This window comes from Galendromus occidentalis, unplaced genomic scaffold (genome assembly GCF_000255335.2).
Source record: "Galendromus occidentalis unplaced genomic scaffold, Mocc_1.1 scf7180000077470, whole genome shotgun sequence".
NCBI lineage: Eukaryota > Metazoa > Arthropoda > Arachnida > Mesostigmata > Phytoseiidae > Galendromus > Galendromus occidentalis.
In genome coordinates this window covers 833156-855603 of record NW_003805458.1, presented here as the reverse complement: position 1 = coordinate 855603, position 22448 = coordinate 833156, and the positions used below count along the sequence as shown (strand labels likewise).

Genomic DNA, 22448 nt, shown 5'->3' with positions numbered 1-22448 from the left:
GTTGACATTTAGTCGGTCATGTGGCGCAAACTTCCGGAGACACGTGGCGGTTTCCAATTTTCATCATCGCACTCAGTCAGTCATGACGAATGATGATAATCACGACCTGGAAAATCGATTTGATGAACTTGCAAGAGCTGTCCGACAGCGGGAATGCTGGAACAAATACGATCTCTACGGAAGCTTCGTGGATCGAGCAGCCGTCGGAATCGGAACTCCCAAGGTGCGAAAACTCGGATTGCTTGGGGGAATCGTCGGCGTTTTCGATTGTGTTGTAGTCTTTTAGTCTCTCCCTCATATCGAGCTGATTATTCATAATAGCGATCATTTATTTTGCAGGAACGACGTTTGACGTCCGTCCTGATGCGGAGATATTCCATCTATTTCCCCAAATCAAAAGAAGCCTCGCTGGAAGCGGAAATTGACTTATGCAACGATGCCGATGCAGAAGTTCGGAAGCAAGCTTTCCATGACATACCTCACTTTTGCACAAGCGAGGGGAATACCGCAAGGTGAGGCTAACTTCTAGACCGTATCCCAGGCTGGGGTAGGCTTCTTATATCGTCCCTTGGGTAGGTAATTTACGAATCGAAACCGAATCCTTCAATTTGCAGAGTCGTCGTGGCCCTGCATCATCACTTGCTTTCCGAGAGTAAGGCCGAGGTTCTCATCGTAGAGAGAGCGCTATGCGTCTTACTGCAACGTTCGCCGGAAGAAGCAATAAGAGCAGTGTTCCTAGATATGGAAAGATCAATGTTCACAGCGGCAGGAAAAGCCTTTGTTCGATTCCTATGCGTAAAGCTCCGCCCCCAGGCCCGCGGGGGACGCATCGAGTCGGCTTTGTTCACGGGTTTTGCCGACGTGTCCGATCGACTCCCTTTCGATTACTTCGTGGAAATGTTTCAACTCATATCGGCTTTGAGGGTATTTTGTCGAAGTGACTCGAATATCATTGTGTTTATATATTCTAACGCTTTACCCGGTTTCGACGCTCCATCCGAATCTGATCAGATCTATTCTCATGGAACCTCTCTGCCTCGAATGCTGAGGGCTCACTTGCAACCCTCGTAGCTCAATTATTCTTCAGCCAAGCGGCCGATCAGGTTTCGCGAACTCTCGCGAAGGAAATCAGGCGGTCTCATCGATGGGCGGTGATCGAGATCGGAGTCCAGGCTCGTCTCCGTGAATGAGTTTTGATTCCATAGGCCTTCCAAGTCCGACCCGATTTGCCACAAGGGCAGTCGAGGAATCAGCCACTCACGCTCGAGATTCATACTCGAGGCACAAATGTTTAACGGACATGAAGCCGGTCAGGATGTGGTCAATCACTGGAAAAGGGTGCTAGGATTGATATTCCGACTGAGGGTAATCTCGAGACCTGCACTCCAGAAAGCGCTCTGAACTCGACCTTATTTCATTCGCCAGATCGTGAAGACCACCGGGGGCCGGGGGATCATCGTTGGAACAATTATCCGTTTCCTGCGAAGTTCTCCAGAGTCGGTATCTTGGTGTCAGCTCAAGACCTGCTTAACGCTGCCAATGCCGCACTTCTCGTCCGTGGCTCCTTCGACTGAGCTTATTAAGCTCGTGGCGGTAGACTTTCTCCCTAATCTGGACGCGAAGGTCAGTGTAAACGCCGAGAGTACTGCTCATCTGGAGGCTCTAACTCGGGAGAGAAGTCCGCAAGACGTGGTTTCTTTCCTGCCCATTTTCCGGTTCCACTGAATTTCGAGACACAATGTGTCCCAATGGTCTCGTAGCCCGGAACACATGAGTGCCAATGGTCCTGGAGTGGGGGACACTCGCTTGCCAATGGTCCCGACCCGAGCTCACCCGAATTTCAACACACCGATCACCTACCCTCATTTTAGGAGCCTGAAAGTTTGGAGATATTGGACCTGTTCAATCAAATGGCGCGATTCGTCGAAGAACAGCATGAGCAGGACGACACGACGCGAGATGTGCTGGGAAAAGTGCTCGGATGCATCGAACGCTTCTTGTCGCAGGTTTCGAAAGAGTCAGTCACCGGAGAAGCACTCGGCCCTCCGAGTCTGCCTCTGGAGCATATACAGCTCCTTCTTCGGAGCTTTGCCACGATTGCCCAAAGAGCCAAAGCGACCGTCACGGAGGAAGACGAGAGTTTTCGGAGTGTGAGGGAGAAGCTCGCGTACCTCAATGAGATCGTCCAGAAAGAGCGGTCGATGCTTGCGATAGTGATTTGTCGCCGTAAAGGAGTGAGTTCGCGGGGAGAGGCCAGATCGAGAACCCTCTCCAAGCTCGCAGCATTGATCGAGTCCTGGTTGCGGGAACCATTAGATTTTGAGGTGAGTGAAATTCGCCTGCCCGAGAGGTTGTTTCAGTATTCTGACTCCTGCTTGCTGATTGCATAGAGGGGCGGACCGTAACACCTGGAAACATATTCCCCAGCCAAGAGAATTGGCATCCCCGGTCTTCGTGGATGAGCCGCCAGCGTCTGATCACGATTACTCGGTATGCAAATGAGCTTTGATGCATCTAACATGGTCCAGATCATTGACACCCTGTCAAACGGAGATTTCGTTCTTCGGGCGAAATAGCTGAAGAGTATTATTTCACTATTAAAGTTTCATTGCAGCAGGGTACCTCGTCTTCAACCGCGGAGAGCTCTCCGGAAAAACGCCCGACAAATACGAGGAAAAAGGTATGCTTCTCAAAATGTCTCAGTGTGGGAGTCCATTGGTGTCATCTGTTTCATGTCATTTCCTCTTCCGTCTCGCCGTGCTCGCACCTTGTAGCTCTCAGAATCGTCTGACTCTTCATCTGAGGATTCTGTGATTTTTTCGAATACTCGTCTATGTCCTTCAGAGAGCGAGGTATGACCCGTCACCAGCAAGTCAATGAACGATAATAATAATTCGAGTTCTCCCGCCTTACAAACCTCTGTAGAGATTCACTTTTGAAGGATCGAGTCGCCAGTATAATCGGTGGCAAAAATCTTCCTCATTGAAAAAGAAGCATTTTAGAGCGGTTTTGCTATGGCGAAAAACCCGAGGGAGGTGCCTAAACTCGGAAAAACACTGTTTGCGTCAATTTTCGGGATTGCGCCTCGGATATCGCTCGAGACGAGAAACCCGAATATGCATTTGGACCAAGTTCTTTTCGCAAACTTGGGTGCATTTCCTGGGCTTCTCGCCATAAGGTACCCATACTGTCATCGAGGAAAGCCGTGTAGAGCCCCACCGCTCGGACAATCTCGATATATTCTTTGTACGAAAAACCATTATTTAGCACCTTTCTGAACGGCACCTCGATCCGGAGCGTGGGCACTTGTTGGTTTGTTGTGTGAGACATCCTTCTTACTGTCGGTGTCCTGGGGATTCACGATGACTAAAAATTCCAGATTCCCATGGGGCCCCCGCAGCAGAAGTCCTCACAGTCGGAGCTAGATGCGTGTTGGGGCCTTCTGAATAATTCATCGACTTCATAACATTCAGATGTATCATCAAGCCGAAGACATGCTTTTAATGAGCTTTCATGTTGTCAATTTCAAGGTGATCCAGCTCCAGGGCGAGATCAGGATATTGGAATCCCTCCTCGAGAAGGAAAGACAAAGAGCCGACAGTCTATTGCTCGAGAATGCTGAACTCAGAAGGAACCGGTAGATCCGAGACTTGCAAAATTTTTGGTGCCACCGCTCCCTTCAAGATGGATCCTCCGATGAGATCTTATTGATAGTTCAGCTTCTTTATAAAGGGAAGCTTTTCCTTGATTTCTACCGCGCATCCATTATGCAACTCCATTATTTCGCGAGATATCATGTGGAAAATAAATTGACACTCAAAAGGAGATCAGCTCGGGCCAAGCGATGGTCATTCCTCGCGAGGATCTCTACCGCGTAACCCCTTCCGTTCTTAGCCCGGCGGCCTCGCGACTTTGGTGAAAAAACTGTTCGGCTCCCTTGAACATCCTGGTGAGCCAGAATCTCGTCGAGTTTCAGCATTCTATTACATGCCACCCCGAGTACGGCCATCTTGACATGCTCGGCGACGTAAGCATAGCGATGACGCATGTTCACCTTTTCCAACATACGAGATGACCATCATCGCGGGGTAATATTATGATCATTCGATCCACGCACTTCCGCATGGAATCCTTTGGACACCGGAACAAGCGCTATGGGTTCTATCACAATCAGGCCGACGGGTGGTCGAGTGCTTAGCGCATTTGTCACTTCTCGGATACGTGTGCTCTTCACGGAGTGAAGCCGCGTCGCCAAGTGCCGCTCGCGCGGGTGGCGTGGCTTCAATCCCTGCTGCTGGCAAAATATCCTTACGAAATTCCGGATTTCCTTAATGGAAGAGCAGGTACTCGACGGTTCCGTCGGGAAGGATCCTCCTAGTTGAATCTGCTCTTCGGGGGCAATGTGGATAACAGCACCGGGACGTTGAACCTCGGCTCTGTGGTCCAGCCCGTAAAAGTTTGGGATTCGACTCTGTTTCGAGCTACTTCAAAGTCGCTCCCAGTCACCTTGCAATGAGTGATGACCCCGTAAAACTTTCGAGCAGTCTCAGCTATAGAGTTCGTGGTCCGGAACGCTCCGGACAGACCGTCCCCGCTCTTGGAAGATTAGCCTCAAAATCGGCAAGATGACCAGGATTCCACTGATTTTGCAGAGGCAAGATGAGAGTGAAGAGGAGCGGGCCTATGTTTGTTCCTGCGGAAAGTTGCAGGAACGTCAGGGTTTCGTGGTTCTAGATCGACTCCGAGGTCGCTGTTTTGAAAGCTATCGAGGGAGAGTTCCTGTCGACGGGAAGCTCTGAGGTCTCCTGTTTCACGACGAATATCCTGCCCCGGAACGCCTTATTCGTTAATGCACGGCGCTTCAACTCGTTCCGCTTGTCAGGATCAATACTGGCTCTGCCGGCGTAGATAGGCCCGCCCATGAAAAGCCCGCCCTTCTCAGGCTGGAGAACGGCCCCGTATCCGCTCGCCGCCATCTGTGGAGCAATCGAAGAAATTCCTCCTCCGCGCGGAGTTACAACCGTGTCAAGAATGGGCACCAAGGTCTTATCTGAATGCTGCGGATGGGTGATGCGAAAATCTTCGACAGGGTGGAGCGAGGCAAACGACAGAAGGCGACGCCGACCAACAGAGCCAGAATTTTAGTGCTCCGGATAGGTCAAGCTCCGGGAAAACTCAGGAAGCTGCGGACTAGGACGCATTCGGATTCTAGACGACAAACTCATCGAAGAGGATGCTTCGGAATCGAATCGAGTCTCCCTCATCGAGCACGAGCACCGTGGTGGCTTCAATCTTCTATTCTAGCTATAGAGGTAGCTTCGGCTTCTGAAACTGAAGATCATTCTGAAGTCACGGCTGTCGCTCGATGCGTGAGTCTTCACTCCGATACGCGGGAAGAGACTGGGGGAATATCGGCAGGATATCCGCGGCTTTTTGAAATCAGCGGAGCGGCTAGAAAAGAAGAGCATTGCAGGAACTCGTCCCGTCCTCCCGAATGACATCAATGCTTGGTCAGGAAGCATGAGCTATCGATGGATGGCCCAGGAGCTCACCATTAGCTCTCTTCTGCGAGCTGCGACTCCGCAGATTGCTTTTTTGAAGCTGTTCCTCTCGCCTTTTCGCTTTTCGCCACAAACGGACTCTAGATGCAAACTGAGGACCCAAGGGCTACGAAGATTCCGGCGACCCAATTCGCTGTCGGAATACTCCTGAGTTTCCGAGCAAACTGGGCCATTCTGGAAAACATAGAATCTCCCTTAGCCGCCGCGGCTGCCTCGATGCACCTGGACAGCACTTCGCAGATGCGAAGTAGAACCTCCTCTCGTTCGAAGCTTCATGGTTGCGGTCTGTCTTCATGCATGCTGGATCATCTTAATCTCTGAAGGTGAGCTGGGACGCTGAGACCCTTCGAAGCTACCCCCCTTGACCGAAACTTCGCTGACTAAGTCGAGCAATCATATCCAAAAATGTTCTTGACAGGTTCTAATTATTGTTCCCTCGGAATACCCGGTCTCGGACTTGATCTACGTGTGCATCGAGTTATTAATAAAGTCGACTTGCCCTTAAGGGTTCTGAAGGCTCCCGCAGCTCGCGGCAATGACTGCACCGCGTTATAATGGAAGCGGAGGAGCACAATGAGCATACAGAATTCACTGATCTACTCCTCCACGAAGAAAGACGGAGAAGGGCCTCGGATGATCCAAGATCACGTCGAACCCGGTGAGACGAGCAAAACGCAACTTGCACAGCAAAGATTAGCGCTATGATGTGATCTACCCAAGATGCAAATGATTCATTTAATAGCACACCGCTTGCGAGCGGCATTTCCCGTCACAACCTATCTCTCAGTTAAGTTCAAGCTCAATATCTCTAGAATCCGAGACCCGGGAGGTGAAGCATTCAGCTTCGTCGGAAAAAAATCCTGGATACGCCACTGCTTAGACTCTCTCTCATATTGAGCTGATTATTCATAGTAGCGATCATCTACTACTACTTTGCAGGAACGACGTTTGATGTCCGTCCGGATGCGGAGATATTTCAGATATTTCCCCCGATCGCAAGAAGCCTCGCTGGAAGCGGAAATTGACTTATGCAACGATACCGATGCAAGAGTTCGGAGTGCAATACCTTACTTTTGCACAGACGAAGTCGAGAATACCGCAGGGTGAGGCTAACTTCTGGACCGTACCCCAGGCTGGGGGAGGCTTCTTCTACCGTCCCTTGGATAGATGATCTACGAATCGAAACCGAATCCTTGAATTTACAGAATCGTCGTGGCCCTGCATCATCACTTGCTTTCCGAGAGTAAGGCCGAGGTTCTCATCGTAGAAAGAGCGCTGTGGCGAATAGCCATAGGTAATTCTTGGAGAACAGAAATAAAGAGAGAGAGCCCGATGGAGCAACGCCTTACTGGAGTACGAATGTCGTGCACAAGCACATCTGAACGTCGGCGGTCAGAGGTGGCGGACGCCGACGGACATCACTAGCTATCGAACCCTCGCGCGAGCGAGACGTTTCGAAGAGTACCAGTAGCAGCAAAGGCGACTCCCGGGTATCCAGTGCCCAATATTTCTAGAGTTTTCTTTTAAAGAGATATCCCGGGGATCGGGTCGCAACAAGCGCTATGCGTCCCTCTGCAACGTTCGATGGAAACAACAATAAGCGCAGTTTTCGAACACGTGGGAAAATCAATGTTCACTGCGACAGGAAACGCCTTTCTTCGATTCCTATGCAGAAAGCTTTACCGCCAGGCCCTCGGAGAACCCATCGAGCACACTTTGTTGCGGAGTTGTGCTGCCGTGTCCCATCGACTCAATTGCGATGAGTTCGTGGAAATGATTCAACTCATATCGGCTTTCAAGGTATTTTATCGAACAGACTCGAATGTTATCGTATTTATATACATATTCTGACCCTTAACCCGGTTTCGACGCTCCATCCCAACTTGGTCGGATCTATTCTCATGGAACCTCTTTGCCCCAAATGCGGAGTGCTCACTTGCAACCCTCGTAGCTCAACTCTGCTTGCTCCTGCTGCTGTTATTTTTACCCTCCTCTCTCATCCGAGAACGTCGTCACGTCCACACGGATTTATTCAAGCATGTCTCTCGAGTAGAATTATGGGGATATGGACAGATTCAGGGATCTGCTTTTCACCATACCAACATTAGTATGTGACATTCCCCCGGGCCGATGTCGGAAACATGGGTTGCCTGCAGGTGCGCTTTTCCGGCTTGATGAAATTTCTTCGTCCGCTGAGTATGTGTCTTCCCCTCGACGCCACATTGATGTCGCGCGGACGAAATTCGATCGCGTTGCTTTCACTTCGAGTGTCGACTGGTGGAATTCGTCGTCCCCGCTCGATCTCATTCTCCGCCTCGCGTCGAACGGTGTACACAACGTTCTCCAACTTGTGCCCCTCGACGACTCACCATGGTTTTCCGTGCGTCAGTACCTCGGACCGTCGGGGAAGAGACGACGAAGCAAGAATCGCCAAACCGGCCCGCAGGCCGAACGCCCGAACCGTCGCCGCGGCCGAAAACGTAAGAGAAATGCGTGTTCGAGTAGGCGGGTATTTCACAATTCCCCTTTCGGGGTGACCGATGTCGGCTCGGCGAAAGGATGCGCCATTGTCGGAGATCAAGTTTCGTGCCGATGGAAATCGATTGAGGAATTTTCGCAGCGCTCGGAGGACCTCGTACGTTGACAAGTCCATCGTGAGTTCCAATAGAAATGGCTCGCGACACGGCACAGGTGAATAGAAGAATGTACGACTTGGCTTTTCTTCCATTTTCGCTCTTGTAGTGGAGCGGTCCGGCGAGATCCACTCCCGTGAAGAGGGACGGTGGGGTGATCTCGACTCGGAACGCCGGTAACGCTGGAGTTGGTTCTGCTGCCGGTTTCGCGTTGAACCGCTTGCACCCTGGGCAATGCCCAGGGGTTGATCTTTCGAGGCGTGACTTGCACCTCACCAATCCTTCCGGATCTAGGGAGCGGTGGAACTGGGCGAGTACGCTGGATTTTGGGAGGTTTTCGCACCTGTTCGAAATCCCTTCTGGGAAGTATCTTCCCTGAATTCGTCTCACGCGGTCTTTCTCGGCTTGTTGGCATTCGGATGTGTCTGGTCGGAGGGACCGAGTTTCACTTCTCAAGTGGGATCGACGCCGTCTCAACTTGATCGATTGTGCGAATGTCTTAAGCCGGTTGCGGAAAGCCTGTGCCCTGATCAATTTGAACCACGATGGGAAGCGGGTCGGATCGAGGATATCGTCGACGACGTTGTTTCCGTTGTCGCGCACTGTGTATAAACACTGAGTGAGTGCCGTTTTCCGTTCCTCCGCTGTCTCCTCTACGTCGATCTGCTCAGTCGCTACTTTCCAGCCAGGGTTGCTTAGCCATATCGGTCCGGAGAGCCATCGATAACGGCTTTGTGTATTCGAGATGTCCGTGCCCCTGGATAGGATGTCCGCTGGGTTTTCTTCAGATTTGATGTAGCGCCATGTTCTGTAATCCGTCAGTTTCGCCTCGAGCGACGCGTCGCAGGAAGCGTGTAATTCGAACGTCGCAGTCGATAGGCGTGGGCTGAGTGCGCGCTCGACTCTGATGTCGGCACTCTGTCGGAGCATCGCGATGAAATTTTGATACGATTCGGTGACATCCGTCGGTAACGGATCGTCCCGATTCATTTTGAGCTTCCAGAGTGACTGGAGAAGCGTTTTCGCTCTGACGGTAACCGGCGTTAGTACACCAAGCGGGTCATAAATTTGAGCGAGTCCTTTAAGGAGCTTTCGCTTCGAAGGAGTTCCGCTCGAGAGTTCTGATAGGGCTTTCCGTGTGAAGACCCCGAGACTATCAGTTGGTTGATGCCATTGGACTCCGAGGAACTTCGCATCTTCCTCTCCGACTGTGACTAATGTGTGTTCGAGCGGCGACAGCTCGACTATGCTCCGATCCACGTCTTCGTCTGCTGTGCCCCATTTGCGGAAAATGGGCTTGCTGGAACATTCTGAATAAGAGAGACACTTTCTGTTCCGCATCGGTCAAGGAGTCTGCCCCCAGGAGATGTCGTCCATGTACAGGTTCGCCGAGATTTCTTCAATGAATTCGGCGTCGCTCGGAAACTGTTTCTTGCAGTCCTTTAGGTGATATTGAGCACCTTCTATGTGAAGCCACGGCGAGCATATCAGGCCAAAATCGAGAATTCTGGCCTGGAACTCTTCGATAGACGCATTGGGTTTCCCGCTGATGCCCAATGGCCATTTGAACCTCAAGAAAGTTCGATCGCTCGGGGCGATCTCGAATTGGAGGAATGCCTTTTCGATGTCGGCCGTGATGGCGAATCGGCATTCTCGGAAGGCGCACAGGACCCTTGGGATCAAGGGTAGCAGATTCTCCCCCTGACGGAGACAGTCATTGAGGGCTGCCTCGTGGCTCCTCCGAGCACCTGCATCCTTGACAACTCTGGTTTTGATTATTCTGAGACCTTCCTGGTCAATCTTGAAGACTGCCCGTAATGGCAGATTGTGTCGCCGTTGGTTCGGTTTCGGTGGAGGGGTTTCCTCTGCGAAACCTCTCTGGAGGTATTCGGATATCTTATTGTCGACGGCTTGGAGCTTCTCGAGCGATTTCCTCAATTTCTTCAGAGATGAGTGGACACGTGAGCACGTCAGGTTTCCATTGTCGCCCAGCGCGTCCAGGTTGTCCTTGAAGGGTGGGCTCAGTCTGAGGCGGCCGTCGGGGCGACGCTCGACTGTCCTCTCGAGGAAGCTGTCCAGTTCGTCGCTCAGTGGGTTGGTTTCCTTCGGCTTGGCTGTGTCGACTCCGAGAATCTTGCCTTCCCACAGGAACTTGAGATCGTCGTCGATCGAGGCGTCTCTCGATGTTTTCGACTGGCGTGGTTCGAGCCTCGGATCGAACCTGGTCGGAGGCGGACTATCCTCGGTGAGCGTTACCATCGTGGGCAGGCTGGCACGCACCTCACATAGCGAGGCTGACGTAAGAGTCGGTGAGTTGGCTTCTCTCGATGAACCGCTGAAGATCCATCCCCAAATGGAGGATGTCGCTAACTACCCTCTGAATGTTTTCATGCGGTTAGTGTAGATTTCCGCCAGATCCGCCGACCCAATGATCATTGAGATCGAACGCGGAGATCCAGGGTTTTGATCTCGTCGGCTACCGGAAGTAGCCCAAATGTTTTCCGAATATCTGGGAACGTTGAGTCCGTGATCGATTGAGCCTCGATGCACTCCAGAGTCACCGAACTCTGTGGATCATGCTGACTTGTGATCGTGACCTTGTGTAGCCACGTGTCCAGCGTTGTCACCACGTTGCCTACCGTTTTCATCAGGGTCTTGACCTCCGCCGTGGGAGTCGGAAAAAGTGCTCGGATGTATCGAACGCTTCTTGTCGCAGGTCCCGAAAGAGTAGGACACCGAAGAAGCACACGGCCCTCCGAGTCTACCTCTGGAGCAGAGGTTCCCAAACGGGGTTCCGCGGAACCCTTGGGTTCCGTGGCGGATTGCGCGGAACCCCAAAGTCTACCTGCGGAACCCCTACGGAACCCCTGCGGAACCCCTAGGGGTGCCGTGGAAGAAAAAGTTTGGGAACCACTGCTCTGGAGCATTTACAGCTCCTTCTGCAGAGCTTTGCCGCGATTGTCCAAAGAGCCAAAGCGACCGTCGCGGAGGAAGACGGGAGTTCCCGGAGTGTGAGCGAGAAGCTCGCGTACCTCAATGAGATCGTCCAGAAAGAGCGGTCGATGCTTGCGAAAGTAATTTGTCGCCGTAAAGGAGTGAGTTCGGGGAAAAAGGCAAGGTCGAGAACCCTCTCCAAGCTCGCAGCATTGATCGAGTCCTGGTTGCGGGAACCATTAGGTTTTGAGGTGAGTGAAATTCGCCTGCCCTTGAGGTTGTTTCAGTATTCTGCTGCTTGCTGATTGCATAGAGGGGCGGACCGTAACACCTGGAAACATATTCCCCAGCCAAGAGAATTGGCATCCCCGGTCGTCGGGGATGAGCCGCCAGCGTCTGACCACGATTACTCGGTATGCAAATGAGCTTTGATGCATCTAACATGGTCGAGATCATTGACACCCTGTCAAACCGAGATTTCGTTCTTCGGGCGAAATAGCTGAAGAGTATTATTTCACTATCGAAGTTTAATTGCAGCGGGGTACCTCGTCTTAAACCGCGGGGAGCTCCCCGAAAAAACGCCCGAGGAATACGAGGAAAAAGGTATGCTTCTCGGAATGTCTCAGTGTGGGAGTCAATTGGTGTCATCTATTTCGTGTCATTTCCTCGTCCGTCTCCGCGTGCTCGCACCTTGTAGCTCTCAGAATCGTCTGACTATTCATCTGAGGATTCTGTGATTTTTTCCGATACTCGTCTATGTCCTTCAGAGAGCGAGGTATGACCCGTCACCAGCAAGTCAATGAACGATGAAAATAATTCGAGTCCTCCCGCCTTACGAACCTCTGTAGAGCTTCACTTTTGAAGGATCGAGTCGCCATTATAATCGGTGCCAAAAATCTTCCTCATTGAAAAAGAAACATTTTAGAGCGGAAATTGCTATGGCGAAAAACCCGAGGGAGGTACCCAAACTCGGAAAAACACTGTTTGCGTCAATTTTCGGGGTTTTCGCCTCGGATATCCCTCGAGACGAGGAACCCGAATATGCATCCAGACCTAGTTCTTTTCTCAAACTTTGGTGCATTTCCTGGGCTTCTCGCCATAAGGTACCTATACTGTCATCGAGGTATACCGCATAGGGCCCCACCGCTCGGACAATATCGACATATCCTTTCTACGAAAAACCATTAGCACCTTTTTGAACGGCACCTCGATCCGGAGCGAGGGCACTTGTTGGTTTGTTGTGTGAGACATCCTCCTCACTGCCGGTGTCCTGGGGATTCACGATGACTAATAAATTCCAGATTCCTTTGGGGCCCCCGCGGTAGAAGTTCTCGCAGTCGGAGCTAGAGGTGTGTTGGTGCTTTTTCCTGAATAATTCATCGACTTCATAACCTTCAGATGTATCTTCAAGCCAAACACTTCCTTTTGATGAGCTTCAATTTCAAGGTGTCCCAGCTCCAGAGCGAGATCAGAATATTAGACTCACTCCTCGAGGAGGAAAGAAAAAGAGCCGACAGTCTATTATTCGAGAATACTGAACTCAGAAGGAACCAGTAGATCTGAGACTCGCAAAATTTTCAGTGCCACCGCTCCCTTCAAGGTGGATCCCCCGATGAGATCCCATTGTTAGTTCAGCTTGTTAATAAAGGAAAGCTGTTCCACATTTTCACCGCGCATCCGTTGCAACTCCGTGATTTCGTGGGATATCATGTGGGAAATGAGGGGACACTCAGAGCGAAGCCGTGCTCGGAGATCAGCTCGGGCCAAGCGATGGTCATTCCTCGCGAGAATCTCTCTCGCGTAGCCCCTTCCGTTTTTAGCCCGGCGGCCTCGCGACTTTGGTACAAAAACTGTTCGGCTCCCTTGAACATCCTGGTGAGCCAGAATCTCGTCGAGTTTCAGCATTCTATTACATGCCACCCCAAGTACGGCCATCCTGACATGCTCGGGTGACGCAAGCATAGCGATGACGCATGTTCACCTTTTCCAACATACGAGATGACCATCATCGCGGGGTCATATTATGATCATTCGATCCACGCATTTTCGCATGGAATCATTTGGACACCGGAACGAGCGCTACGGGTTCTAACACAATCAGTCAGGCCGACGGGTGGTCGAGTGGTTAGCGCAGTTGTCACTTCTCGGATACGTGTACCCTTTACGGAGTGAAGCCGCGTCGTCAAGTGCCGCTCGCGCGGGAGGTGGCGTGGCTTCGATCCCTGCTGCTGGCAAAATATCCTGCTTGCGAAAGTGATATGTCGCCGCAAAGAAGTAAATTCGGGGGGAGGGAGAGCCAGATCGAGAACCCTCTCTAAGCTCGCAGCATTGATCGAGCCCTGGTTGCGGGAACCATTAGGTTTTGAGGTGGGTGAAATTCGCCTGCCCGTGAGGTGGTTTCAGTATTCTGAATCCTGCTTGCTGATTGCATAGGGGGGCGGACCGTAACACCTGGAAGCATATTCCCCAGCCAAGAGAATCGGAATCCCCACTCGTCGTGGATGAGCCGGCAGCGTCTGATCAGTGATCACGATTACCCGGTATGGAAATGAGTCTCTCGTCTTCAAGGGTGTGAGACATCCTCCTCACTGCCGGTGTCCTGGGGATTCACGATGACTAATGAATTCCAGATTCCCATGGGGTCCCCGCAGCAGAAGTTCTCGCAGTCGGAGCTAGAGGTGTGTTGGTGCCCTTTTCTGAATAATTCATCGACTTCATAACATTCCGATGTATCACAGGCCAAAGACTTGCTTTCAATGAGTTTTCATGTTGTCAATTTCAAGGTGTTCTAGCTCCAGGGCGAGATCAGGGGATTAGAATCACTCCTCACGCAGAGACTGCTGGACACAGTGGGCCAGTTAATCGAAGAAACGAAGGGATGTAGGCGAGCGCGAGAATACCTTTGCCAACGACTATCACTATTCGTACAGGGAGGTAATCCGGCTTCCGTCATGGGAACCATGGCCGCTTACAAGAGACCCGCCATGGAACTGCCGTAAGGCCCGACCAGAGCGGGGACAGATATTCTCATTAAGTCTGATTGATGTGTTACTTGTATTAATAAATAAGACTCCTCAAGAAGGAAAGACAAAGAGCCTACAGTCTATTGGTCGAGATTACTGAACTCAGAAGGAACCAGTAGATCGCAAAATTTCAAACTCAACGCTCCCTTCAAGATGGATCCTCCGATGAGATCCTATCGTTAGTTCAGCTTGATTATAGAGGAAAGCTGTTCCACATTTTTACCGCGCATTTCAAGTATCATGTGGAAGATCAGAGGACACTCAAGGCGAAGCCGTGCTCAGAGATCAGTTCGGGCCAAGCGATGGTCATTCCTCGCGAGAATCTCTCCCGCGTTACCCCTTCCGTTCTTAGCCCGGCGGCCTCGCGACTTTGGCGCAAAAACTGTTCGGCTCCCTTGAGCATCCTGGTGAGCCAGAATCTCGTCGAGCTCCAGCATTTTATTACATGCTACCCCGAGTACGGCCATCTTGACATGCTCGGCGACGCAAGCATAGCGATGACGCATGTTCACCTTTTCCAACATACGAGATCATCGCGGGGTCATATGCTGATCATTCGGTCCACGAATTCTCGCATGGAATCCTTTGGACTCCGGAACAAACGCTATGGGTTCTAACCCAATCAGCCGACGGGTGGTCGAGTGGTCGAGTGCTTAGCGCATTTGTCACTTCTCGGATACGGGTACTCTTTACGGAGCGAACTCGCGTCGGCAAGTGCCGCTCGCGCGGGAGGGGGCGTGGCTTCGATCCCTGCTGCGGGCAAAATATCCTTACGTTTCTTCTCGGATTTCCTTAGTGGAAGAGCAGGTACTCGACGGTTCCGTCGGAAAGGATCCTCCAAATATGCTCAAATCACGATTTATCATAGCCGGTAGGTCGAATCGTGTAATCTGCAAGTCGGTGAAAAAGCGGATTTGGACACCATTTTGAAAACTCTCTATCTCGAGACAGGTTGCTCGTAGGGTGTCGACCTCGGTCGCGTTAGGAAGCTGAGAGCGAGCTCTAGCTCCTGGACCCCCCGCACAAGTGATTGCAGCCGCAGCCTCGCTAAAAACTTATTCACTAGTGTTATGCTCCTGTCCTCGATTGGGATTTGGGAACATCAGAAATATGTACCGACAAGCGCTCCCTCAGGTTGGCGGCATGGCTAATTTGCCCGGTATCATGCGTGTTCCGCACGACGTTGACGTCCCCATGCAAGGAAGTCGTTTGGAGGTCTCGCGAAAAATCATACGGACTTTCCGAAGGGCGCCGACGTCCAGGCGAAACGAGTCTCTCAGTCGACTTATCATCAGCTCGTCTGCAAGGGCCCACGATAGAGCTTCTACTTCCCTATAATTCAATCAGGAAAGATTTGATGTCCGCTCCCGGTACCCGTGGTCGTATGGAAGCTGGTTCCTGATGCTTCCATCTCAATGCAAACATTCCTTTCCGGGGGTGAATCTCGGATAAAGGACTCTACTACGATTGTGCGAAAACGGCCAATGTGAATAATGCTCGACGAATGTGTTTCCTGATTCTTTATTCGTATTTGGGGTCTTGGGGCTCCTCAATCTAAAGGCCGGTGAATCCCAGGTTTCCTTGAACCCCTGGCCCTGAGCTCAGGCCTGTGTGGAGCCCCGTACAGACATCAAAGCTATGAGAGACTGCTGCTGACTGCTGCCCCGGGCTATAGACGACGTCGTGAGGAAATCCTCGATCCAGAATGTTCAGCTCATTCGAGGTTCGGCATAGGTTTTGCGGATCGCCAGTCACCTTCGGTGGCGTAGTGATCGTCACACCAGTGAGGCAGAGCCGACAGGTCGACCTTGGCGACGTCTTCGATCCGGGAGATATTCCGATCATCGAGAATGAGGTGCGTTTCTCCATAGAGAGCGTATCTTGAACGAGAACATATGCTATCAGCTCCCAGACGATCGTAAGCCGGCAAATTGACGGCGCTCACTTATTCCGCTGAAATCCAATTCAAACTGACAGGGCAGATATTTACCGAGCCATTTCTCCGAAGCTCTTATTGTAGGTTTTGATGTTGACTTCGTCGAATTTCTTCGGAGCGGACGTGTCGTTCACGAGGTAATGCCGGTGTCGAGACAGAAGATGGATGGCGTGGAAGTCACGCCAATGGGATGAACACACGCCGAATATTTGAACTACTAACATGTGAACGCCGAAGTCCCACGGCACGCTGAGGATTCGTAAAGGGATTCTCACTCTCGGAGGTTGTAGGAAGATGTCACGGTCGGATCTCGAAATCGGATCCTAATGAATGGAAAAGCCCAAATCGGACTCGAGAGTTCGATCGCTTCGATATCAGATGGAACGCTGCGAGATTACCCACATATGAACGAGAGCGGGGTTTTTCAAGAGTATGGACGTAGTAGGGAGCTCGCCGGCATTGTAGTACCATTTATCCGCTCGATAGAAACGGTAAGAATCGAGCCAGAGCTTCAAGAATCGAGCTCGAGGGTGTGCAACTATCACCTGGGTTCCTAGATATTGTTTCGGCGGAACCCCTGGAAGGCAAAAAAAGAGTCTCGAATTTCGCCAAAAAATTCTCCTCGGCTGATTCGACAGAGAGATGCGCACTGCGCACCTATCGAGATTTCGTAGCGTCGATAATCATTCAGATTTTTGACGACAAAGACGTCGAGGTCCAGGAAGATCCCTCCCACCGACGAGAGAATCTGTAGCCGTAGTACGTCAGCCGCGTGATATACGGAGCTCAGTTTCCGACCAAATACGTGAGTGGGCAGTTCCTCGGGAACGAGTTGAAGTCCGGGTATTTTCGAAATCTCCGACCAATAATGACCCGTCTGCAATAGGGGTTGAACAAACGAATGAATAATTTCGCCTCTTTGATGTGAAGGTTTCAAAATGAGCGTTTGAGCAATGAGCGATGCTCTCAACCTTTAGGTGTTCGCAGCGATCGCAGTGCACTTGTATAGAATCCGGTCTCTGATTCAACCACGCGGCTCGCACGCATATCAAGTCGGTGAACGAGAAAGAATTGTTCCCTGATTTGATGAAATGCACAGTGTTCGGAACGATCGGAAATGGAGCCCCGACTCTATTATCGAATGCGCTGAAGTCCGGGTCCGTATCCAGGAATGTCAGTCTCTGGAACGAGTCGGGATTGGAGCCGTGGTGAGAGATCCCAGTGATCAAGCATAATCATAATCATAACTGACCCCGTGAGGGCCGAGTCGATTGCCCGAGTCACTTGCGGAGCGTACTACTCTGGCTTTTGAAACGACCTTGCGGTTAAGCTCTAACCTGGAGGAGTTGAAGTCTCACGCTCAACAGAACTAGAGTGAACGTGAGAGTCGTAACGAGGGCTACGGACTTCGGAGATACTCTATGAATGCGCAACATATCCCTTGAAGCTACATTTTCAGGCGTGTTCAGCCGCACAGAACAAATCAGCTGGAGGGGCTTCTGCCTCTGTTTTCACCGAATTTCTCGCGGGGGAGAGGGAACTTCAGAGCAGCTCGTGAGCGTCACCGTGCGACGCCGTGCTCGCCCATACTGATCGAATCGTATGCACAAGATGCTCCTGACGGAAATTTCTACGAAGGTCTATTTACAAGGTTTGAAAATCGGAAAAGCCCCTCCTCTGCTCATGTCTGGCATTCTGCGAATCGAAGTTTTTGATTTCTACGAATCTTACGCGAAGCTTCTAAATTCTCATCCCTGAAAGTCTCTTCCACGGCTCCGCTTGAAATCCTCCCACGATGGGGTAGATTCAACGCGAGCCGTGTCGCCGTGGCTTGAGAACTCGGATGGAGTCTACCTTGGCGGAGATTCCGCAACGACAAAATGAAGGAAAGACCTCTCGCGCTTCGAGCATGGTTTCTAGCATTCTGCTCAGTGCCGCGATCGGCATGCATTGTGGCAACATCGAACGCTCTCGATGATAATACGAGAATAGGAAATCCAAAGATCCAATGGCAGTCCTATCCGACAGGTCAGACCGGACGGAGAGTTTCCACGGTGGCGATAGAGAATAGTCTTGATAGTCACAGAGATTTTTTATTCAAGCTCGCGAGCGGAATATTACATTCTCTGGAACTGTTTCTTGCTCCCAGGAGCCTTAGTGACCTTGAGCACGTTGAACCTCACGGTCTTCGACAGAGGTCGGCATTCACCCACTGTCACGGTATCCCCGAGGGTCACGTCCCGGAAGCACGGCGAGAGGTGCACCGACATGTTGCGGTGACGACGCTCGAACCTGCAAATTTCAAATCCCAGCGTGAACTTGCGTTTCATCGACAACGTAAGATTTGGGTATCGTTTCGAGATCTGGGAATCGTTTTTAGAATTTCGAGAGCCGAACTGCGACGAGGACTCACCTGTTGTATTTCTTGACGAAATGAAGGTAGTCTCGGCGGATGACAATTGTCCTCTGCATCTTCATTTTGATGACAATACCCTTCAGAATCCGTCCACGGATGTTCACGTTTCCGGTGAAAGGACATTTCTTATCGATGTAGTGTCCCTTGATGGCCTCCGGCGGGGTCTTGAATCCCAGACCAACATTTTTGTGGAACCTGTAAGCGAACCGATGTTTATTGGCCGCGCATGATTGCAATGGGCTCTTCCTCCAAGCGCTTCCTTCCTTCTCCAAGCCATTCGGTCGTAGTTCCAGTCTGGTCTCTTGATGGCAACCACGCACCGAGAATACACTCTGAGTAAGTGTTCGAAAGTTGTTCGGACATGATAGTTGAACGTACCTGACGTGTCTGGTTGGGATGATTTTCCTCGTTGAGGTGGCTTTTCGGTTTAGGAAAACTGTCTCCTGCTTTTGGAAAGCTCTCTCATTCTGGAAATCCGCCATTTCGGGTCACGATGCTGGAAATAGAGTAAGCGATATCCTTAGCACACGCGATGGGGTGCCGGTAATCGAACACCGGAGAAATACACAGACGTCTGCGGTGCGAAACGCGCCCGATTCTTCTGCACTCAGCTCCACGCGGCGATTCCAGCGCTGAGCGCAAATATGATGAGAACTTTACTGCGGTAAATCTAGGAAAGCACGCGGGAGATTCGGAGCGACAAGTATTGGCTCTCTGAAGCTCGAGGGCTACCCGTCTAGCTCCTAATCGGTTGCCTGTGATCGGAAACACCGCGGTTCCCCGCGTCGATTTCGCACCGCGCGCGGGGCACGCTCTCTATGTAATCCATACGTGCTCAACTGCTGGACAAAATGCACCGAAGTGACACGAAAACTACGGTTTTAAGAATTCCACGTGTGAAACATACCACCACCGAGTTGTGTGCACACGAGAAAAGACCGGAAATCGATCAGACGCCGGACACCTGGCATAGTTTCGAAACCGTCGGTTTGCCATCGCGAGACCGCAGAGGCGATCTTGGGCCGCGTCATGAATATCGACGCCGCTCCTGCCGAGTTCTCGTTCTCCACCTCGTAGGTCAGCCGGCTAGTCATTGAACATTCCAGATTCGACTCTCCGAAGCGGGGGAAAACGTCCGATATTGTTTCTGACGCGACCGCGGTCGTAGGCACAATTTCGAAGCCATCCAAGATGGCGCTGGGGCGCCCGTTTTCGAATAGCTCGCGATAATCTTCCTGTCAGACTATCGAATCGCTCCTCGGAGAGAAACGCGTGACGGTCTCCTCGAACTTCACGGGATACCTGTGCGGTGAAGGGAGGTGTTTTAGTCGTTTTTCGTATGGAGACCCCTGATCGTTATCGAGCTCTACTCCGCTGTCTCGTTAAAAGTCACTGACACCAAGCGCCAAGCGCATTCCACTGATCAGATATCTCGAAAAACCGGGACATGGATCGAAGGACTCGAACTGCACATTCTAGAGGGATAGAATATTCGCCTGACCACTAACGTCGAGCGTTAAGCTCAGGGAAGGGGAGCTCCTCGGAACGCGGAGCAGCTAGCTCTATGTTTCACCATCTACCATGTCCTTCGACCGCGCGTCGGTCAATTCTCGAGGCGTTTGAGGCCCGGGGAGCGTTGAATGATCGTCTCTTGTCTTGCTCACAAGCACAATCCCATCCTGTTCATTTTCCTGTCAGAAGATCGAGCGCAGCGTCGTGTATGAGCTGGAAACCTCTGTTGGTATCGGTCAGGAGAGAGTCCCATAGGCCCCCGTGTCCCTCGGCCCATTGATGTCCCTCGGACATGATTCGCGCATTCATACGCCACACAATCGGAGCCGGCGATCGGAGTCATTCCCGATGTGCACGGCCTCTAGGTTTGCAGAATCGGTGTCGGAACTTGTCGGAACGATGCTCCTGAACTATTCGAGGGACGAGTAAAAGTCGTGAGATATTCTCCTGGCTCGATTTCTATCGAAGTTGGTGCGGGAGTCAGACGAATAAAACCCTTGACCATCAAGGGCAACCAACATGAGTACTCGAACGCGAAGGGATAGGCAAAGCCGGCTCGGCTCCCATGAGTCCCCCTTGTGACTGTGTTGCGGTCGCTCAATACAAATATTAGAATCTTGTCGGAAAGCAGCGACTTTAGAAAACAAACGAGAAAACATCATAGCATAGAGCTTCTCGAGCTCGTTTGATTCTTCTCGCACGAACGGGAACATCCAATGTTTCATTCCTCCCGTCAGTCAGTCAGTCAGTCAGTCAGTCAGTCGATATGTATCCGGAGAGACGGGCTCGAGCTGATTCCGAGGCACCGCGTCCGCGGATCTCGCCCCCTGGTAAGAGGTTCACCATGAAAGTCGACTAGGTCTGAGTTCTCCCAGACCATGGGGGACGACTTTCACGACACGTTTTGACCCTTTAGAAGCGCCCCATAGCCCGTGTTCGATGCGTCATGAAGGCAGGAAAATCCGTCGTTCCTTTGGCATCCTCAAATCGAGCGAGATTTCCCACGGAGGCTCCTATCTTCTAGATTCTTCAAAGCATGAGCGACCGGACACAGCAGACTATCTTAAGGAGGGATTTTCGGACTGTCACTCGTTTTCTCCCGGATGCCGAAATCCAGACGACTGAGGCACCTGGCGCTAGGGTGAGCCCGGAACTAAATGGGTCCCCTTCTTTTTTGAAGCAGAGATCATCATCATCATCAGTAGCCGGGAGAAATATAGATCAACTACCATCCGATACGAGTTTCTCGCATTAACTAGCGCTCTACGCTCTTAGTCGGGGACGGATGCGTGAAGATAAAGACTTGGGCTCCTCGTCCTTATGAAATTCAGGCACAACGGTTCTCCGTCTGCTTCCCCTCTTAAGAATTTCGTTTCGGAAAACATCGCGGACCATTAGCACGCGCTCTGGGCCCCCTGGGAGCAGACGACGGAGGAGTCGTCAGAGGGACATCGCCGTAGAGTATCATCGCGCTCCGAGTCAATTCTAGCATCCGCGTTGCCGGTCGAGCTGGGATAGGGAGCCGATCGTTTTCCTTGGAACTTCGTTCCGCGTCGGTCAATTCTCGAGGCGTCAGAGGCCCGGGAAGCGTTTCGGGAAGCTGCGTTCGGAGACTGCGAAGTGGCACGGTGCGCTGAAAGTTCGTGAAGGTTTCTACAACTACCTGCGGCGAACCTTCGAGTCTTCCTGATCTCGGGTGCAAGCTTCGTCCGATCGGCAAAATGAGTTCGGCGGTTATCGCTGCGGGGGTTGTCATGGCTGCCCTGGGTTTCGGTGGCCGAGCGCTCTTGAGAGCCCGACCGGCTATCGGTGAGTAGGATCGCACTTCTCAAAGTTCGCCCGTGTGCGGAGATACTGTATAAGCATTCTCGCAACATGATCTCATCCTAATGAAGGACTTGTGCACTCCACAGAAAAAACAATGCAGCAGAAGATGAAAGAGGTGGCTTTCGATGATGTGAAACGCAAGTTCACGTTCGATCTGGATAAGCTCGCGGTGGACTCCAAGTACTACAAAGGAGGTTTCGAAGACAAAATGTCCCGTAGAGAAGCGTCGCTGGTTCTCGGTGTTGGTCAGTCTGCGAATAAAGCTAAGATAAAGGTTTGTTCCATGTGGAGAACTTTCTGAATAGAGAAACAATCGATATCGAGCCGGAATTCATCGATTATATTGTTCTTCCGCGGAAATCGAACAAGACGGCTCGCGACTCACAAGCCCCTTTCACGAAAATTCCAGGAAGCTCACAAGCGCATAATGTTGCTGAACCATCCAGACCGAGGAGGAAGCCCGTACTTGGCAGCGAAGATCAACGAGGCCAAAGATTTGCTAGATAAATAAATATGTAACATCAAATCGTAGTTGTATATTCAATAAATTAAGTTTTCCGGTTCGTCGGTGTTTCGAGCAGCCAAGGTAGGAGCACGGTGCTTGCG

The 22448-nt window shown here is 51.4% G+C and overlaps 5 protein-coding genes across 6 annotated transcripts; 2 read left to right on the top strand and 3 right to left on the bottom strand.

Annotated features, from left to right (window-relative positions):
- Window positions 1-13: 13 nt before the first annotated feature.
- LOC100903657 (apoptosis inhibitor 5) lies at window positions 14-3866 on the top strand. Its single transcript, XM_018640023.1, has 8 exons — window positions 14-223; window positions 340-512; window positions 615-924; window positions 1426-1623; window positions 1872-2324; window positions 2428-2490; window positions 2615-2680; window positions 3531-3866. Exons 1-8 carry the CDS (start codon window positions 83-85, stop codon window positions 3639-3641), a joined length of 1515 nt encoding a protein of 504 aa, XP_018495539.1. The 5' UTR covers window positions 14-82; the 3' UTR covers window positions 3642-3866.
- On the top strand, window positions 2237-22392 carry LOC100909309 (mitochondrial import inner membrane translocase subunit TIM14). The gene is made up of 4 exons (XM_003744517.2): window positions 2237-2252; window positions 21462-21824; window positions 21929-22116; window positions 22252-22392. The coding sequence occupies exons 2-4, from the start codon at window positions 21737-21739 to the stop codon at window positions 22351-22353; spliced, it is 378 nt and encodes a 125-aa protein (XP_003744565.1). The 5' UTR covers window positions 2237-2252; window positions 21462-21736; the 3' UTR covers window positions 22354-22392.
- LOC108864416 (uncharacterized) lies at window positions 4731-10453 on the bottom strand. The gene is made up of 3 exons (XM_018640007.1): window positions 9576-10453; window positions 8201-9494; window positions 4731-4976 (listed from the first exon to the last, which is right to left on the bottom strand). The coding sequence occupies exons 1-3, from the start codon at window positions 10451-10453 to the stop codon at window positions 4731-4733; spliced, it is 2418 nt and encodes an 805-aa protein (XP_018495523.1).
- Window positions 15866-17523, bottom strand: LOC100903370 (uncharacterized). Its single transcript, XM_003744554.1, has 6 exons — window positions 17425-17523; window positions 17059-17268; window positions 16745-16964; window positions 16490-16664; window positions 16142-16336; window positions 15866-16031 (listed from the first exon to the last, which is right to left on the bottom strand). The coding sequence occupies exons 1-6, from the start codon at window positions 17521-17523 to the stop codon at window positions 15866-15868; spliced, it is 1065 nt and encodes a 354-aa protein (XP_003744602.1).
- Window positions 18169-19450, bottom strand: RpS11 (ribosomal protein S11). Of its 2 annotated transcripts, none has more exons than XM_003744516.2 (4): window positions 19411-19450; window positions 18882-18999; window positions 18501-18698; window positions 18169-18379 (listed from the first exon to the last, which is right to left on the bottom strand). In XM_003744516.2, exons 2-4 carry the CDS (start codon window positions 18983-18985, stop codon window positions 18205-18207), a joined length of 477 nt encoding a protein of 158 aa, XP_003744564.1. In that variant the 5' UTR covers window positions 18986-18999; window positions 19411-19450; the 3' UTR covers window positions 18169-18204. The 2 variants fall into 2 exon arrangements, with proteins under 2 accessions (XP_003744564.1, XP_018495540.1); XM_018640024.1 differs by having other exon boundaries at window positions 19335-19428.
- Window positions 22393-22448: the final 56 nt, after the last annotated feature.

Excerpts from the sequence above, each read along its gene's own strand:
- RpS11 (XM_003744516.2), bottom strand. The coding sequence starts at position 18,985 with ATGGCGGATTTCCAGAATGAGAGAGCTTTCCAAAAGCAGGAGACAGTT. Across the intron at positions 18,699-18,881 it reads ATCCCAACCAGACACGTCAG|GTTCCACAAAAATGTTGGTC; the intron begins GTACGTTCAACT and ends GTTCGCTTACAG. Across the intron at positions 18,380-18,500 it reads TTCGTCAAGAAATACAACAG|GTTCGAGCGTCGTCACCGCA; the intron begins GTGAGTCCTCGT and ends TGAAATTTGCAG.
- LOC100903370 (XM_003744554.1), bottom strand. The coding sequence starts at position 17,523 with ATGTTGCGCATTCATAGAGTATCTCCGAAGTCCGTAGCCCTCGTTACG. Across the intron at positions 16,965-17,058 it reads ATCGCTGCGAACACCTAAAG|ACGGGTCATTATTGGTCGGA; the intron begins GTTGAGAGCATC and ends CCCCTATTGCAG. Across the intron at positions 16,032-16,141 it reads AGCTTCGGAGAAATGGCTCG|ATACGCTCTCTATGGAGAAA; the intron begins GTAAATATCTGC and ends TTCTCGTTCAAG.
- LOC108864416 (XM_018640007.1), bottom strand. The coding sequence starts at position 10,453 with ATGGTAACGCTCACCGAGGATAGTCCGCCTCCGACCAGGTTCGATCCG. Across the intron at positions 9,495-9,575 it reads GAAGAAATCTCGGCGAACCT|CAAGCCCATTTTCCGCAAAT; the intron begins GTACATGGACGA and ends AGAATGTTCCAG. Across the intron at positions 4,977-8,200 it reads CTCACGATGGACTTGTCAAC|ATGGCGGCGAGCGGATACGG; the intron begins GTACGAGGTCCT and ends ATTGCTCCACAG.
- LOC100909309 (XM_003744517.2), top strand. The coding sequence starts at position 21,737 with ATGAGTTCGGCGGTTATCGCTGCGGGGGTTGTCATGGCTGCCCTGGGT. Across the intron at positions 21,825-21,928 it reads GAGAGCCCGACCGGCTATCG|AAAAAACAATGCAGCAGAAG; the intron begins GTGAGTAGGATC and ends TGCACTCCACAG. Across the intron at positions 22,117-22,251 it reads CGAATAAAGCTAAGATAAAG|GAAGCTCACAAGCGCATAAT; the intron begins GTTTGTTCCATG and ends CGAAAATTCCAG.
- LOC100903657 (XM_018640023.1), top strand. The coding sequence starts at position 83 with ATGACGAATGATGATAATCACGACCTGGAAAATCGATTTGATGAACTT. Across the intron at positions 224-339 it reads TCGGAATCGGAACTCCCAAG|GAACGACGTTTGACGTCCGT; the intron begins GTGCGAAAACTC and ends TTTATTTTGCAG. Across the intron at positions 2,681-3,530 it reads CGACAAATACGAGGAAAAAG|GTGATCCAGCTCCAGGGCGA; the intron begins GTATGCTTCTCA and ends GTCAATTTCAAG.